The sequence below is a fragment of the Eremomyces bilateralis genome, assembly GCF_010015585.1.
Source record: "Eremomyces bilateralis CBS 781.70 unplaced genomic scaffold P152scaffold_17, whole genome shotgun sequence".
Taxonomy (NCBI): Eukaryota; Fungi; Ascomycota; class Dothideomycetes; order Eremomycetales; family Eremomycetaceae; genus Eremomyces; species Eremomyces bilateralis.
This window is the reverse complement of record NW_022985083.1, coordinates 523,954-537,448: the sequence shown is the minus strand read 5'-3', so window position 1 is coordinate 537,448 and position 13,495 is coordinate 523,954. Positions and strand designations below refer to the sequence as shown.

Sequence of the window (13,495 nt, the reverse complement as noted above, 5' to 3'; positions counted from 1 at the left end):
CCAATTGAACCTTTTTAACATTGAATGTGACCACAGCTTGACTCACTCCCGGTTTGTTGTCGAAGCATATTGTCGTCAATTTTGGCTGATCGGAATGCCTGGGGGCTCATACTGAGTTCCTCTTAAGCCAAGTAAGTCGAATCTCAATTTGCGCTCAGCAATTAGTGAAACTGCGTACATTCAGAACCGCTGCGTATGACGATGTTCATCGCATGACTACATTTCTGTTTTATTTCTGGCCCCTTATCGATTCCACTCATGTTCCATGTTGCTGAAGACGACAACAGTGCTGACGACGTTGTAGTATGCGCAGATATGTAGTCCGACGCGCTGCGAACTCCATTCGAAAATATGCTACCGCTCCTCAACCACAACCTCCTACACAAAGGTCCAGTCCCACGACCGCGGAATATGAAAAGCGAGTGGAAGATTTGAAGGAATATGCTCCCCTGCGACGGCTTTACCCTCGCATATTAAGCAATCCTACAGAATTGTCCACCCTCCCGGACCGTTACAATGCCTCTATCAACCTTCAGCAACGCCAACAATCCGATGAGCCGTCACCGGTTCATTCTGTCTATGTTCACGGTTCGCTATAGTCGAGATAGCTGCTTCCATTCCCCGCTGATGTTTGTTAGGCAGGATCGAAAAGCTTGCGCATCTCGGCTCGAACCTCCATTTCATCCACATCACCGATGGAAAGACACATACGCAGGTGACTGCGAGCTACTCCTCGATGCCGGAATTCCTTTTGAAGGATGATTTCCGAAACCTACATAAACTCCTCCGCGTCGGTGATCATATTCGGGTCCGTGGCACTTTACACGAAGTTGAGCGAATGCCCGGGACAATTGGATTACGAGCGAACCAACTACCCGAGATCATTGCGCCCTCGTTGCACCTCATCCCGAAGGGGATCGCAAAGAAGGAGGCTCTTGCCAGACGCAGGCATGTGGCTATGATGACGGATCCACAACTCACGAACGCCATCAGAATACGCCATATCATTCAGCAGACCATGCGGTCGTACTTCGACGGCTTCCGCTTCACCGAAGTCAACACTCCAATCCTCGGCTTCGGCGCATCAGGGGCTGCCGCTCGGTCGTTTCGAACAATTGCTACGGAGATGACAAATGTCGATTTAAGACTCCGAATTGCCCCTGAGCTTTTTTTGAAGCGCATGATTGTTGGCGACATTGGACCGGTTTACGAAATTGGACCAGCCTTCCGGAATGAAGGAGTTGACGCTACACACAACCCAGAATTCACCATGTGCGAATTCTACGAACCGCATGCCAATAAGAAAGTACTCATTTCACGAACACGGAATATCCTGGTCCGCATAGTGAAAGCACTGAGAAAGGCGCATTCAGAAGGCATACTCAAGGAGCCCCCGCATATTCCGGAGAATATCAACTTCGACGGACAGTGGAAAACCCTAGAATTCATCCCTACTCTCGAGTCTGTCATCGGCGAGCGCCTTGATAACCCTAACTTCAAATTTCCTATGATTGCAGTCAAGACCCGCGCCGAGCTCCGTTCAACTGTCACCGCCCTCACGACCCTCCACCTCTTCTTAAAGCTGCCGCTCCCCACCAATGCCACGCTTCCCCGTCTCCTCGACTCCCTCGGCAGCCATCTCATCGAGCCTCTCTGCGACAACATCACCTGGATCGTTAACCACCCCGTCGTGATGTCTCCCCTCGCCAAGTCCTTCCGCTGCAGTAAAACCGAGCAATACGTCGCTGCGCGGGCCGAGTTGTACATCAACGGTGTGGAATTGATGAACTGCTACGAGGAAGAGAACAGCCCGTTCGACCAGCGCAAGAAGCTCGTCGAGCAGCAGCTACTTCGGACGGTGGTGGGCAGCGATGTGCACTGGGACGGGTTCGAAGATGTGGAGCCGCAGGCGGACGGTGAGGAGTTTCAGGTGGATGAGAACTACCTTGAAGCGCTCGAGTGGGGTCTCCCACCGACGGGCGGTTGGGGCTGCGGAATCGATCGGCTCGTGATGCTGTTCTCGGGGCAGAAGCGGATCGCGGACGTGTTGCCGTTTGGGTCGCTAAGGAACGTGGTCACGATGGGAAAGGGGCATCCGGATGCGGTTTTTGAAACGCAACGGAAAGATGATAGCAAGGATGATAGCGCCGAGTCCGGTCATCAATCGGCTCTGGAGTGATCCGAAGGACAGTAGATATGTATGATATATGTGAATATACCCCTCTTCGTGGTAGACGTGCCACACGTCCCGGCCCCATTTACCGACCCTCCTTCTATTATGTCGGTATGTCTGATGAGTTGACAATCTCCTAACCCGCCAAATCATCCGCCTTTCTCCAAATCTCCACCAGCGGCCCCTCCCGCCCGTATATCGGGTCAAACTCCGGTATCGCCACCGACTTCGCGACTTTTGCCTTCTCCGCCGTTTCGGTGACGTCGGCTTTGCACCAATTGTTGTCCCATTTCAGGCTCCCCTGAGAACTTTGTTAGGGTCAACGATGAGGGACTCACCGGAGAGGCGGGCAGTGTGGGAATGGCCATTCAACGCAAAGGAGACGCACAAACCTCGGGATAGAAACCAACGTACTCGTAACCGTCGGCGGGGTCAAGGGAGCAGTGAGATAGGCCAGCCTATGTGGCAGTGCTTAGCTCTGAGCACCATCCCATCTCAATCCCCTTAAGGATTGGATGAACAATTCCATAGATTTAGCGCTGAATAATGCAAGCAAAGGTCAAAGGAACAAAAGCGAGACCCACTGGCAGAACAATAACATCCCCCTCCCTCAGACTCACCACCACCCGCCTCGTCATCCACCCCTCCGCCCCCTCCCCGCTCCTTTCGCCCCTCTCCATCTCCACATCATCCCCCGGTCCTCTCCCCAAGAGCAAACTACTCTCCCCCCTAAACACAGCATAACATTCATGCGTTACGGAATGAAAATGATGTGTTCGCACAGCCTTGAACACCCCGCCTTTCAGCCAGTGGTTCGGTTCAACCGAGGCGATGGTGGAGGTGGCGGAGAGGGGTGCAGTGAGGACGGAGCGGTAGACTAGGGCGGGGAGACGGGAGTTGGGGACGTGGGGCGTGGGGGGGAGGAAGTAGGTTTCTGGTGCGGTGGGCATGTTGTTGGGGATGGTGGGACTAAGGCGGGTTATCGGCGGGCCACGGTTATGGAGTGTCGTTGAGACTGTGCATAGTTAAAGAAACTTGGTATCAACATTGACATCTCTTGATCCGGTACGGCATTATCTATGGCATTAGTGCATGACGATTGCTGAGACATCCATGTGATCGTTCGCTGTGGGGTAGATATCAGTATCCCGGCAGTACTTAATGCGGGAATGAAGATTAGATGGACATGTTGGGTGCTTCCTGGAGCTAATGGAGTACGGCTGACGATACACACATCACCATCCGTATAAAGCAATCCCTCTGCGTTTGCCGTAGAGTATCGACTTTCAGGCCAGTACCGATCCCTCGCTCCGATCTGCACCAATAGAAAGCGGGCGCTGCAACCTGGATATCAGCATATCTTGTGCAAGCGATCCAGATCTGAAATCTGATCCAGATGGGCGCCCGGCACTCCGGTAAGCAGCCGAAAAGTCTCCAGTGGCGTCCATCACTTGCATTATGCATAGTTCCAGACTCGGCTACGGGCCTATCCACGCCGGTCTAATGGAGGGGTATCACACGCTTGGATCCTGGGGGGGCTATCAGTGACCAGAGTATCAGGCAACGGTTTAATATTGTGCAGTGGAAGTCATAGTGGTGTCTTTTATGAATGATTCGTGAGGGGAACACCATTCATACGAATCATGGAGATATCGACTCAGCACCTAATCGCAATGACAGGGGTGGAGTGGCAAACATTACGTTGCGCTGCTATTTAAGGATGGAGGTCAAGATCCATCATAATTCGCAGCCTCATGGTCCCGCAATTCCGTCCACCGTGCAGTGCCATATTATGATATTATCCACTTGTGACTTGACACTCCGCAGTTCCGGACAGTGTGGTAGGCTTGGCTCAGCCGGGTTAGTCGGCACTCCGGCATTTCTGACCTTGTCAAGTCTCGACCAGTGGATTTCGATCGCGCTGGAAGTGAACGAGGAAGGCAGTGGTTAGTAGGTGACTTGTGATGGTGGAGTATTCTTGACCGACGGAGGCCAAGCCCTCACCGGTACGAGGCGGATGAGTGCTGCGGGTGGTTTGGAGTGACAGACGGCGATTGTTCCGGCAGTGACAAAGCTGGGTGGTCCTTGTGCTTCACTCTGAGGCTTTATCATGAGAGAAGGCAAGGACTCGAATCTTGGCAGGCAAAAACACCATGAGGAGTGTGGCCATGTCTGTAAACAGAGGTAGTAGTCATTAAATGTAAGCTATGTTAGAGAATCATGAGATGGTGCCATACCGGTATCTGCTGCCATGTTATTATTAAAGAGGCGATGATAAAAGCAACCATTCATTATTCTCCTGGACGATCTGGATAATTTAGGTTGTGGCTGTCCCCAGACCGGTACCTCCGCTAATTACAGTATCTTGACGATCGACTTCAGGTTGACATTTCAAAGTGGGCTGCGCCTGATGGTTACGTGGAAGGGTCTTGGGAATTTGGCCATATTACCATATTGCAGTGCTGCCGCTGCTGCTATGCCGCACATTCCAATTTCCAAATCCAGGGCTCCGGTCATTTCGTTACCGTGCCAGGTGAAAGTACGGTAATTGCTGAACATCATTGCTGAACATCGACATTATCATCAAGGAATTGATGATTTGATAACATCGTGTGCTCGCATCTGGAACGACGCCAGGATCCACCTCCCTCCTCCGCATTTTCCCCAAATCTCCGCCATTTCGTTCGCTTTACCTTCACTGGGTTTCACATGCACTTTGGTTGGGCGGTCCACTACTCTCTCGCCCAGTTTACCTTCACTAGCTACCTGGGTCCCTGGCACTTGAATCTACAAGACGTCAACTTCCATCATCGCTGTGGCTCAGGCAGACAGGCTTTTATCTCTCCTCCGCATTTCACTCCACCCCTCTAGAGCACTTGAGCGTTGCAATCCTCTTATCAAATCCATCCGTTAAAACCATCCACGCCTTCATCTCCCAGGGCTTCCCTCCTGATCATCGTTACATTTCAGCTGGGCCAAATCGATTGACAGTTGGTGCAACATCATCATTGCATTTCAGTTGCCCATGCAACCCTGCCCGCTAATCAGCTGCAACCATCCGGCCAGATCCTGTCCACTCCGATCCTGACTATTACGAGACTCCCTCATACCGTCACTCCGCCCACGTTTGAGCCTACGAGTTCCTTCTTATTTCTGCCTCGTCCCCCGTTGCGTTTCATTCTCCGCGAATCCGTCGCTGGTGAGGGGATTCATCCTCGAGATTGCCCAGTGGAAGCCCTGCGAAATCTACCTCCAACTCACTTCCGCTCGTCGATCCTCTAGTCTTGTGTATCGCGACGCGGGAAAACACTGGATATACCGTTCTGCGACCCCAGAATGCAGGACACATCCTCACACCCGGAGTTCTAGTCGGCCTCACATCTTTCTCACTTGAAACCAGGCTGTGGGGTGAAGTGAAATATTGATTTTCACTTTGCGGGCAATTGCAGTTGAATTCAAATCTCCCGTGGGCGATTCATTTCAATCACTCACATTTGTGAAACGGCGAGTTTACAACAACAACATCCGAATTCACTTTGCACTTTGCACTTCTTGTTACCTTTTCACTCCCTCCTTCGTCGCTCTTCTTTTCTTCCGCTCCTATTATGTCTTCTTCCTACAACGTCTCTCAACCTTACCCCTCACGAGGAACCTCTGCACACGGTCGCCTCCACAAGCGTGGCAACTCCGATTCCTCATTCACTTCACCTACTCCACCATACGCCAACGAGATGCTGCGTCATAGCACTGAATCGCGAAGGACGGAGGAGCTTCGAGCGACCTATGGTGACCTGGTGAGGGAGACCCGACCCTCTCTCGATTCCCAGCGCTCTGGTCATGGCTCTCGTGGATTGAAGATCAAGCCATACATCCGCAAACTAGCAACCAATGATTCACACGGCAAGATCAACATGTCCCGATCGGAGCAAGAGCGGCTTGCCGGCTTAGGAATCAACGCCGACTATCATTTCGGACCGACTCCAAGGGCTTCAGATGTCAACTTCGCGCCGATGTCTCGATCCCGTCACTCTCGCACTAGGAGCAGCAACTCGCAATTCTCCGCCTCATCTTCTCCTTACCGGCCTTCCGCCCCGTTTGTCCACCCGATGAAGCAAACTCCCAGCGCATACACTCCACCCTATGCGAGATCCAACCCGATTTCCGTTGCGGACACGGACCCTGACGAGATCACTCCCGTTACGGGCGACGACGAAGCCCTTCGAAGTGTTCGCGTCGCATTTGCCGATGGCGAGATGAACGGCACCTTTCACTCCACTCCTCATAGCCACACTCCGAGCGCAACACCATCCCTCACTCGTCTTCCCCACACTCACCCCAACCCCTCTCAATCCTCGATTCGCAGCGGATCCGTTCCCAATCACGCGTTCCCACGGCCTCGTGGCAATACGCATGCATCCGTCGACACTGCCACGACGAACGGAACACCCAATACCAACAACAGCATGGCCGTTTTCAGCACCTCCACCGCCGCCACCAGCAACATCCCCGCGACCTCTTCGACTCGCACCAGCTTTGACAAAGCCTCCAGCATCGCCCACTCCTTCACCCACCCGTTCTCCTTCTCCCGCACTCGCACCGCCGACACCGCCTCCTCCTCCCCAGTCGACCCCAACACCGAGCGCGCCCAAGACATCGCGCGCCTCCGCGCCGCCTTCGCCGAGCGCGAGGAAGCCAAGGAGCGCAAATACGAAGCCGAAGAACGCCGTGCCCGCGAACGCGAGGCGAAAAAGGAGCATCGCCGCCGCGAAAGCACCGAGCGGCACCAGCGATCGCACGAGCGCCGGCTGGAGAGTGAGGAGCGAAAGCGGAAGCGCAGCGCGGAGCGACAGAGCCGGAAGGCCCGCGAGCGTGAGTGGAGCCGCGAAGATAAGGAGCAGAAGAAGAATAAGAAGAAGAAGGGGGTAGAGTCGGAGGCGGAGAAGAAGACGGAGGTAGAGGGGCTAGAGCATGCGAATTTCCCGAGCTACAGCGAAACTGCGGTGAGCATGCCGATCAGGGGGCGTCCCATCAGTGCGATGAATGAGAAGGAGGAATACGTTGAGTTCACGGGACAGGGGAAGCGTGGCGGTGGGTTCAAGAGGACGTGGTTTGGGTTCCTCGCGTGGTTCCGGACTCGCCTTCTACGATTAGGCATCCGCTTGTCCGGGAAGCACTGATCCGGAGACACGATCTCCACCGCACCACGAGATTATTTGCTTTCTTGCTTTTCTGCATGGCTTCAAGGCATATGCTCGGGGCATTCGCACGAGGCACTTTCGCCTTCACGGGGCATAGCAGCGCGCTTGATGATTTGGCATCACGCGCTCGACGAACAGTTCAGGACGACTTTGAGGTTTAGCATGGTGTTTACCGGGTTTTTTTTGGCAATGGATCCCTCGACCCCCAACGACCCCCACGGGACGCACTGTTGGGGCCATTCGGGAGAGTGGGCGTCACGATATCACTACGATTCCAGTGACGATGTGATGGTCTGGGAGAGATTATCTGATGATGGAGCAATGCAGGATGATTTGACGCGAGGTGTGAGTAGCGTCCTCATATAGATGAACCGATAAATGCAATCACGCTTCATTCAATCTTCCCGTGCTTCCCTAAGTTTTTGGATTCGCTCACGCCTTATCAACATTCAATATCATGACTGCAGCATGCCTTCCTTGGATCCAGGAATCGGTGGGTTTAAAAACCCCGTCCTTGTCTTCCAAGCATCTCCATGGTACGGCACTATGACTTCACCACAACGGATAGAAGTCTCTGCTCCGAGTTTTCCGCCTACATCGCAGGTATTCCCATCTGCATGCAGTAACATGTGGATGCTCGCTGCTGTGTGGAAGGCACGTCTCTCACTGATCCAGTCTTCCCTATCTAAGTAGGCAGCAGTAAGCCTCCTCTCCCCATTTAGAGTGGGCATTTGATGCAACTCACATCTTCATTCTTCTTCTTGTTGATCCAGAGACATGCTGTCTACACGTACTTCTATTCTGTACCATCCTGCAAAAAGAGGTGGTCAATGACAGTGAACATTCAGGGGGTCCTAGAATAATCTAATCCCCCTCTAAGCCACTATAGCCATTCATGCTCCACTTTACAAAGATTGACTTTATTAAAGTTATAATTATGTGCCTTCCCACAACAAGTGTGGTTATATTTTAGCCAAGACAAAGAACCGAACAATTGGATACATTGTAGAAATGCTCCCTAGGCATCCATTAGGTATCATCAAGCCGTTAAAAAACCCGAAAGCTGAGTGGTATCTTCCATAACCTCTTCTAGCCGAAATTTCAAACGAGCCGCTCTTTAAATCTATGATGGAGCGTTGAAGATCCAATCTTCATTCGGAAACGGAAAGGGATCGGAATTGAACTCGTTTTGACCCATATCCACATGAGGGGGAAACGGTGGCCAATTGAAATCATAAATCTCCAGATAATCCAGCTCATTCGGCGCCAGGGCCCTCATCTGTGCCCCCCCACTCACATTGTACGTCCCGGCGCCAGCCATGGAACCATTTCTAGTTGGTTCACGAGGCTGTCGAGAAATCAAGAAGTCCGAATCGAAGGCCGTCCTCCTCATGTCGGCGAGAATCTTTACGGCCGACGGCGTCGTCCGCTCGCCATCTGGGCCAGGCGGTGCGTGGAGAGAATCTTGATACTCGTCCAGGACGCGTTGGAGCAGGTCGGCATATCGCTCGGCGACTTGCCAGTACTTGCCCATGGTTCGAAGGGTTTCGACCAGCGTCCAGATTCCGGTGGATATGCCCTGCTTGCGCGTGGTGCAGTCTACGAGGATGAGGCGAGCGGCGACCCAGACCGAGAATACGAAGGGCGGACCCAGCTTGTCCAGAAGCTGGTGGTCCCGCACATATGTACACAGGTCGACGATCCGCTGGGCGGCAGTGACACAATTGTCCGCTGCAGACCGTGAAGGCTGGAATTTCGGAGAACGGGTTGTCGGGTATGCCGCTGAAGAATGAAGCCGGATGATGGTGCTGGCAGACGTTAGTAAAACCCGGGACGAAAGGTTGGCCAGACCCACGTTTGGTGAGCGGCATGCAGCATAACCCATGGACAGGTCTGAGCATTCCGCGGGTTGCGATCGGAACGGTAGAGACAAGAAATATTGCGAATCTCGGCCGGAACTCTATAATACCATTGCTGGATGGCACTGTCCAGCTGTTTGTATTCCTTCCTCCACGCATCGACATCAGGTTGCGCACCGATGTCAACTGGTTTCTTGAGGAACTGATGAATCTGTGAAAGGATCCCGATGAGTTCAACGTAATAAGAAAACACTCCTAGGTTGTCTGGCCTGTCCTCCGAAACTTCTGCTGGGTCTGCTTTGGACCGGAACCATCGAGTCTCCACACGCTGATTGTTCTCGAAGAATTGTTCATGGCATGGCAGTTTCCGGTCAATTTCTTTTTCGTCCAACGCGAACTCAAACGCCGTGGCGATCGTGGCGTATCTATCAAGCAGATAAATCATCCAGAAGAGCCGCCTCCTGCATTCTTCTTCATGAAAGTCAATCGGTCCCGGCAATACCATGGCCCGAAGCGTGTAGATCGAGGGGTAAGCGGGGACCACGGTAGAAGAATTCGGTTCCACAGCAAGTCCAAGTTGGACGACTGAGCGCGTGATAAGAGCGAGGAGGTTCCAGCCTGGTGGTCCATTGGAAGATCCAACGACATCCAGGGCGAGGATTACCAGGGCTTGAAGTGATCTCACCGAGCTATTTTCAAGGCCGTAGAGGAGCACCTTCTCTTTCGAGATCGAATGATACCTCGTCCGTCTCTCAGGTGTGAGCCGTGGGTCCGTCGAGAATCTTAGGCTGGTGGCTACAATAGCATGAAGCATAATACGATCATCGTCATTCAAGGGTTTGGAGCCGAATAGGGAATCGCTCAACTGACGCCGTACAAAGATTGGACACCATGTATTTACATGGTGGAAGAAAAGGGTCGTTAGTGCCCATACCAGATCCTGAGGCGGTAGATCACCCTCCATGGAGTCCGACGCAGGCGGGCTGTTACGGATATTGAGAGATGAAGACTCCAAAATCGGGTCAGGAACTTGTCCATATGAGTCTCTTGAGGAGCGTGGGTGATTTCGAGCACCTTGTGGATGGAGAGGTTCCCCGGATATATTCTGCTGAAGACTATTGGTCCTTGATCCGCTGTGTAACGATGTCTGTCCACCATTGAGGTTGGTGCGATAGTCGTGAGCTATTGTAGGGGCCGCGTTGAAAGAGGATGGTTTTTGCAAAAACAGTGCTGTCTCCGGGCCAGGGATGTGAGGTTTTTGTAACGGCGCAGGAGTTCTAAAGACAGTTTGTACGTCTGAGGTTGTAGGAGGAGCAGTTGATGTCTCGATAACCGTCCCTTGCGCCGATGCAAGCTGCGTGATGGTGGTTTGCTGAATACGGACCAATTCCTCAAGTCGATCTTGATCCAAACATTAGCCATCCCATCCCAGGCGCTTTCTCGATCGTATACTTACCAAGTCTTGATTCTAATTCCCGCCCATAACCCGCTCTTAGTCCAGGCTTTTTGCGGGGCTTGTATTCGCATACGTGACCGTTCCTCACACACCAGCCGCAATCTGGCTGTCCACGATCGCATCTTACTTTGCGCTGCTTGCACATTTCGCATGAGACCGGCGTTGGTCCCTCCAACACCGGTCCATTCGATCTCTTCCGCTTCCTGGAGCCATCCTGCTCGTCCTCCCCATTGCTCTCGTTGCCGTCCCACTGACCATTCGCGTGTCTCAGGTTGTTTACTTCGTCAGGGGACTGGTGGGCGCCAGATGAGGCCGAATGCGACTGCGGACTGGCGAAATGCTGCGGCTGGTTGCCGGGCAAGCTCATGGCTGCAGCGCATCGAGACAGAGGAAGCAACTGAGGGAGTTGCCATTCCTTCTCGTTCGGTGATAGACCGAGAGAGCTGATCTCAGTCAGATTCGGGCTTGCAAGGTTGTGACAGCCGACCGGTTTGCGGGGTTGGGGATGGGCCAAGTTGGGCTCTAGAGACGGGAATATTGTTGCGGCATCCGTCACGCCAATGTCGCGGGCCATCAATGCCCGCTGGGGCCGCTGACCATCCCCCAGATCGGGCTAATGGCTCCGATGGGGTGACTGAAGTCGCCTAGCGGTCTGGTTGCAGCTAATAATAATTAGTGTCGGCTGTCGATTGTCGAGTGACGAAGATTGCCAGACGCAAGAATAAGTGAAATGTCTGAATTCTAGTCAGCATTTAATACACCGACGGAAATCTCTGCGACTCAGAATCCTGGCGTCGGGCTCATCTCACCCTCGCCGCAATCTGTCTGAAAATGTAGCGGATTTGCAGTAGAGAGCGCCCGCTTCTGGATATATACCATCCTGCTGCAGTAGACACGGACCGTAAGTGATAGACCTGATCAGTTTGCGTAACGCGACAAAAACCATTTGACACTTAAGACGCCTGCTGCTAAGCTCCCTCAAGGCGAGACGAACGGCATCATGCCGGTTCAGGCGTTTCCCCTAGTCAATGGCGTTCGTACATTCATCCTGCATGGCGTGGGGTCGGGAGGGGACTATCACAATGTAAAAGGTGGGCATTGGTTGATTGATTCCAAAATCTCCACGCCCATGTCGCAGTATGAAGAGTACAGACAATCTCGGACCAGTTGGGGAATCAATGTCCTTGGATCATTCTGCGTGCAAATCGAAGCATCAGATGGCAGTAAAGGGTTCGCTACTGGTTTTGGTGGACCTCCTGCGTGTTGGCTCGTTGCTCAACATTTTGAACGATTCCTCATAGGAGCCGGTAAGGCCTTCGACTGCACATTGGATATAAATTCCGATTAATATGACTAGATCCAAGAGACACAAACCATGTGTTTGAGCAGATGTACCGGGCTTCCATGTTCTATGGCCGAAAAGGATTGCCAGTTGCGGTCATTTCAGTCATTGACCTTGCGCTCTGGGACCTACTGGGGAAGATACGGAACGAGCCCGTGTACAAGATGATAGGAGGCGCCACTCGAAGCAGGCTCGACTTCTATTGCACAGGGCCAGAACCTGCCGCTGCAAAATCCATGGGATTCAGTGGTGCTAAGGTCCCTCTGCCTTACGGCCCTGGAGAGGGAGCGGAAGGCATGCGAAAGAATGTCGAGTTTCTCCGGAAACATCGCGAGAGTGTCGGATTCGACTTTCCTCTCATGGTCGACTGCTACATGAGCCTGAACGTTCCTTATACGATCGAACTAGCCCGGGAATGCGAAGACCTCAAGATTAACTGGTTTGAGGAGTGTTTAAGTCCAGACGACACCGAGGGCTACGAGCTGATCAAGCGAGCACATCCCCGAACCAAATTCACGACCGGAGAGCATGAGTATTCCCGCTATGGATTCCGAAAGCTCATCGAGGGCCGAAATCTGGACATCCTTCAACCGGATGTCATGTGGGTTGGCGGAATGACAGAGCTTCTGAAGATCTCCGCTATGGCATCTGCGTATGACATCCCGATTGTGCCGCATGCCAGCGGTTCGTACAGCTACCACTTCGTTGTCTCACAAGCGAACTCCCCCTTTCAGGAGTATCTTGCCAACTCACCGGATGGCAAGTCGGTCTTACCTGTGTTCGGCAACTTGTTCCTGAACGAGCCAATCCCAGTAAACGGCTATCTTGATGTTTCTGAGCTAAACAAGCCGGGCTTTGGTCTGGAGGTGAACCCAAGTGCTCCATTGATCGATGCGATCAAGATTCTGAACCCTGCTCCTCTGCCATCGCTGAGACCGGCCGAACCTGGTGCGAACCCCGAAACGGTCGATGAAAGCGTAAGAGTGCTGGCGATTAATGGACACATTCCTTAGGTTTCCGAAGGCACGGGTATTTGAGGGTTGAATAAAGTTCTTTGAATGCGGCAAACTCACGGCGGTGTTTGATATTGGATTCGTCTTCGCATAAGATAATCGCAGGCAACCTAGTGCATATATCGAACATCAATGATATTCACCCCTAGAAGCTCGAGCTCTGGGTACTTTCCTAATCTCCTGAACATCTGTCTCGTCAATTTTCCTTTTCTTACCTCATACCTGGTGGCGTCACGATTTAGGCGAACCGTTCCTATGCCTCCTGCACGCTCCTGATTAAGATGCAGTTCTGGCTCGATGAGTACGGAGTAGTCCGTACTTGACACTAATTACACTTTGGCGTGTTCCGTCTCGGGCATCTTCGCAATTGGCACTGCAGCGCACACGGACATTGGTGGGGACAATGGCGTAGCACAGCCGGAGCTAGTGACATGGAGCTGCAACTTGCCCTGAG

General features: G+C 52.8%; 5 protein-coding genes across 5 annotated transcripts; 3 read left to right on the top strand and 2 right to left on the bottom strand.

The window, feature by feature from the left end:
* The first annotated feature begins 19 nt into the window (after positions 1–19).
* On the top strand, positions 20–2,412 carry P152DRAFT_460402 (class II aaRS and biotin synthetase). Its single transcript, XM_033679902.1, has 3 exons — positions 20–131; positions 305–588; positions 639–2,412. Exons 2-3 carry the CDS (start codon positions 306–308, stop codon positions 2,177–2,179), a joined length of 1,824 nt encoding a protein of 607 aa, XP_033532348.1. The 5' UTR covers positions 20–131; position 305; the 3' UTR covers positions 2,180–2,412.
* P152DRAFT_400874 (uncharacterized protein) lies at positions 2,310–3,123 on the bottom strand (the record flags this gene model as incomplete). The annotated part of the gene is made up of 3 exons (XM_033676592.1): positions 2,310–2,474; positions 2,566–2,631; positions 2,758–3,123. 3 exons carry the CDS (start codon positions 3,121–3,123, stop codon positions 2,310–2,312), a joined length of 597 nt encoding a protein of 198 aa, XP_033532347.1.
* Positions 3,124–5,778: 2,655 nt separating this feature from the next.
* P152DRAFT_451069 (uncharacterized protein) lies at positions 5,779–7,350 on the top strand (the record flags this gene model as incomplete). Its single annotated transcript, XM_033678201.1, has 1 exon — positions 5,779–7,350. The coding sequence occupies one exon, from the start codon at positions 5,779–5,781 to the stop codon at positions 7,348–7,350; it is 1,572 nt and encodes a 523-aa protein (XP_033532346.1).
* Positions 7,351–8,494: 1,144 nt separating this feature from the next.
* On the bottom strand, positions 8,495–11,053 carry P152DRAFT_401079 (uncharacterized protein; the record flags this gene model as incomplete). The annotated part of the gene is made up of 3 exons (XM_033676598.1): positions 8,495–9,179; positions 9,227–10,631; positions 10,687–11,053. The coding sequence occupies 3 exons, from the start codon at positions 11,051–11,053 to the stop codon at positions 8,495–8,497; spliced, it is 2,457 nt and encodes an 818-aa protein (XP_033532345.1).
* Positions 11,054–11,442: 389 nt separating this feature from the next.
* Positions 11,443–13,312, top strand: P152DRAFT_420751 (mandelate racemase/muconate lactonizing enzyme family protein). The gene is made up of 2 exons (XM_033677155.1): positions 11,443–11,993; positions 12,044–13,312. The coding sequence occupies exons 1-2, from the start codon at positions 11,687–11,689 to the stop codon at positions 13,039–13,041; spliced, it is 1,305 nt and encodes a 434-aa protein (XP_033532344.1). The 5' UTR covers positions 11,443–11,686; the 3' UTR covers positions 13,042–13,312.
* Positions 13,313–13,495: the final 183 nt, after the last annotated feature.